The sequence below is a fragment of the Bison bison genome, unplaced genomic scaffold (assembly GCF_000754665.1).
Source record: "Bison bison bison isolate TAMUID 2011002044 unplaced genomic scaffold, Bison_UMD1.0 scf7180017847465, whole genome shotgun sequence".
Lineage (NCBI taxonomy): Eukaryota > Metazoa > Chordata > Mammalia > Artiodactyla > Bovidae > Bison > Bison bison.
This window is the reverse complement of record NW_011478038.1, coordinates 66732-69004: the sequence shown is the minus strand read 5'-3', so window position 1 is coordinate 69004 and position 2273 is coordinate 66732. Positions and strand designations below refer to the sequence as shown.

General features: G+C 59.6%; 1 protein-coding gene across 1 annotated transcript in view; it reads right to left on the bottom strand.

The window, feature by feature from the left end:
• Positions 1-413: 413 nt before the first annotated feature.
• Positions 414-2273, bottom strand: part of LOC104990972 (extracellular serine/threonine protein kinase FAM20C-like) — a 43552-nt gene continuing 41692 nt past the window's right edge. Inside the window, 4 exon segments of the mRNA XM_010843325.1 lie at positions 414-427; positions 515-540; positions 624-849; positions 1186-1389. Coding sequence (XP_010841627.1) covers positions 414-427; positions 515-540; positions 624-849; positions 1186-1389 — 470 coding nt within the window.

Below are 2273 nucleotides of genomic sequence, written 5' to 3'. Positions count from 1 at the left end.
TGTGCCTCGTGCTCTTTGCGCTGTCCCAGACCTAAGGGCGGAGCTCCCTGGGTCCCCCAAGCCTGCGAGCACCCCAAGACTCAGAGGTCCTTCCCTGGCTTCTGGCTCCTCAGAGCGCACTTCGGAGCTGCCAGGAGCCCGACCACAGAGAGGGCGGGGGCGTAGCCCCTTCCCCACCAGGCTCTGCCCCTCTACCTTCAGCCCCGGTGCAATGGTGGCCAGGGTGTGTGCCGCCGGGACCCTGGATCAGAGCTGGACACAGGGTCCAACCCACCCTGGCACGCTCTGTCCCTGCTGTGCTGTCTCCCTCGTATCCTCCTTGGGGGGCCCTTTGTGGAGCTCTGAGCCCAGTGGCCCCCTGCTCTGTAACTTCCTCATTAGCCAAGCCTCTGCTTCACTGGTCCTTCTGGGGGTCACCGGTGGGCGCCTGGGGAAGAAAAGACAGGGGGAGGACGTTTTAGCAAGAAGTCAGGTGGGATCTTAAGGAGGGCCCTTTGTTTCAAGGTGGCCGTACCAGCAAAAAGCATGTCCACGAACAGTCTGCAAAATTCTGGCCATGAGACCTGTCAGTGCGACTGCCCAAGGCCAGGACACCTGAATAGTCTTCTTCCAGAAGATTCTACCTTTGAAGCTGCACCTGCAGCTCTGAAATGATCTGTGCTCCATCCAGCCTGTTGCCCCAGCAGGGGATGGTGGCCGGCCTGCTGATGTGGGCGCCCAGGACCCAGGGGCACCGTGCCAGCTCCCTCCTGGCTCCAACTCCTGCAGTGGGATCTGAGGTGCACTCGGGCTCAGACACAGTCAGGGGCTCCGCAGCATCCTCTCTACCAGGTGTCAAAACGAGAAATGCTGGGATATGGGAACATCAGACGGTGCAGCCCCTCAGGAAAACATTTTGGTTGTTTCTTTAAAAACTAAACGTGCAGCTACCACGTGACCCAGCAGCTGCACTCATGGGTGTTTATCCCAAGTGAAGACAGAACTTTATGCAAGCACTTGTGACGTGTTCAGAATGATTTCATTCCTCTTTTCCCCAAATTGGAATCAGCCTGGATGTCCGTCAGCAGGGAGGCATCGGGCAAGCTGTGGTCCAGCCACACGCCAGGCACCACCACGGCGCCGAGGTCCGGTGGCTGGTCCGGAAGCCCCCCGACAGAGTGAAATGAGCAGAACCCTCCCCCTCACAGCGAGAAAACCAGCGATCTGCACAGTCATGACTTTTCTTGAATCTGTCAGAGAGCTGAGGCTTCAGGGCAACAACTGTAACCCAGGGGAGCAGGTCCGTCAGAGGAGAGCAGTCCTGAAAGCCCGCGCCTGCTGTAGGCGGGCCGGGCAGGGCGTTGCTGAAGCCGCAGGAGCGCGGCCGGCTCCCCGTGGGCCTCGCTGAACCTGGGAGGGGAGGAGAGGACGCAGGGACCAATCTAGGGGCGCGGACGTGCCCAGTGCCCTCCGGGGCCCCTCAGCGTCGGCCCGGGGAGGGCCAGCCAGCCAGGGCCTCGTCCCCGGGCTGTGGCCAGTCCAGAGACAGGTCTCGGGATGAGCTTCTGCTGCATAAGAGAGTGGACGGTGGGAGAGGCACTTCAACCTGGTCACTTGTTTGATTGAATCAAACATGAAGGCTGATTGGTTAGAAAACCTTCCCAACGTGTTTTGGTTCCTTAGGTGTCTGAGCCTTGCTTGGCTTCCTTCTGAAAATGACATATTATTTGGGTCATTATTTGGGGCCTGACAGTGGGAAGAACGGCTTCTCCGCTCTGTCAGCCGGAAACGTCCTCAAGACACCGCTGAGAACAACAACCCCATGAGCCAGGCCGACCGTGCAGTCCCCTCCACGGGCCGGGAGGGTGACCAGCTCACCTGAGTCAGGTCACCCGTGTGGGACCTAGGCCCTTCAGGGGAGGATGCGGCTGCAGTTCCAGGGTCAGGGGCGGCCTGTGGGCGCTCACATGCCTGGGCACAGGGGGCCTGTGTGAAGACGGGGCACCAGCTGGGCGGGAGGGCAGCCCTGAGCCCCAGCAGCCCTCAACCAGCACTTCTGACACAGACGTGGCACAGACGACCCCAGAGAACAGGACGAAGATGGGACTTCGTGTGACCTCTGCCCTTACACACTTTTGTATTTTGTAATTAAAAGTTGTGTTACAGAAGGTTCATAAAGGACAAAAAGGTTGAAATAGAAAATCTCAGAGACAGAAGCCGTCCCCCTCTGCAAAGGTGGAGAGAGGACCCGCCGTGCCCTGTCGCTCCGCTGTGGCGGTGACCGTCTGCCCCTC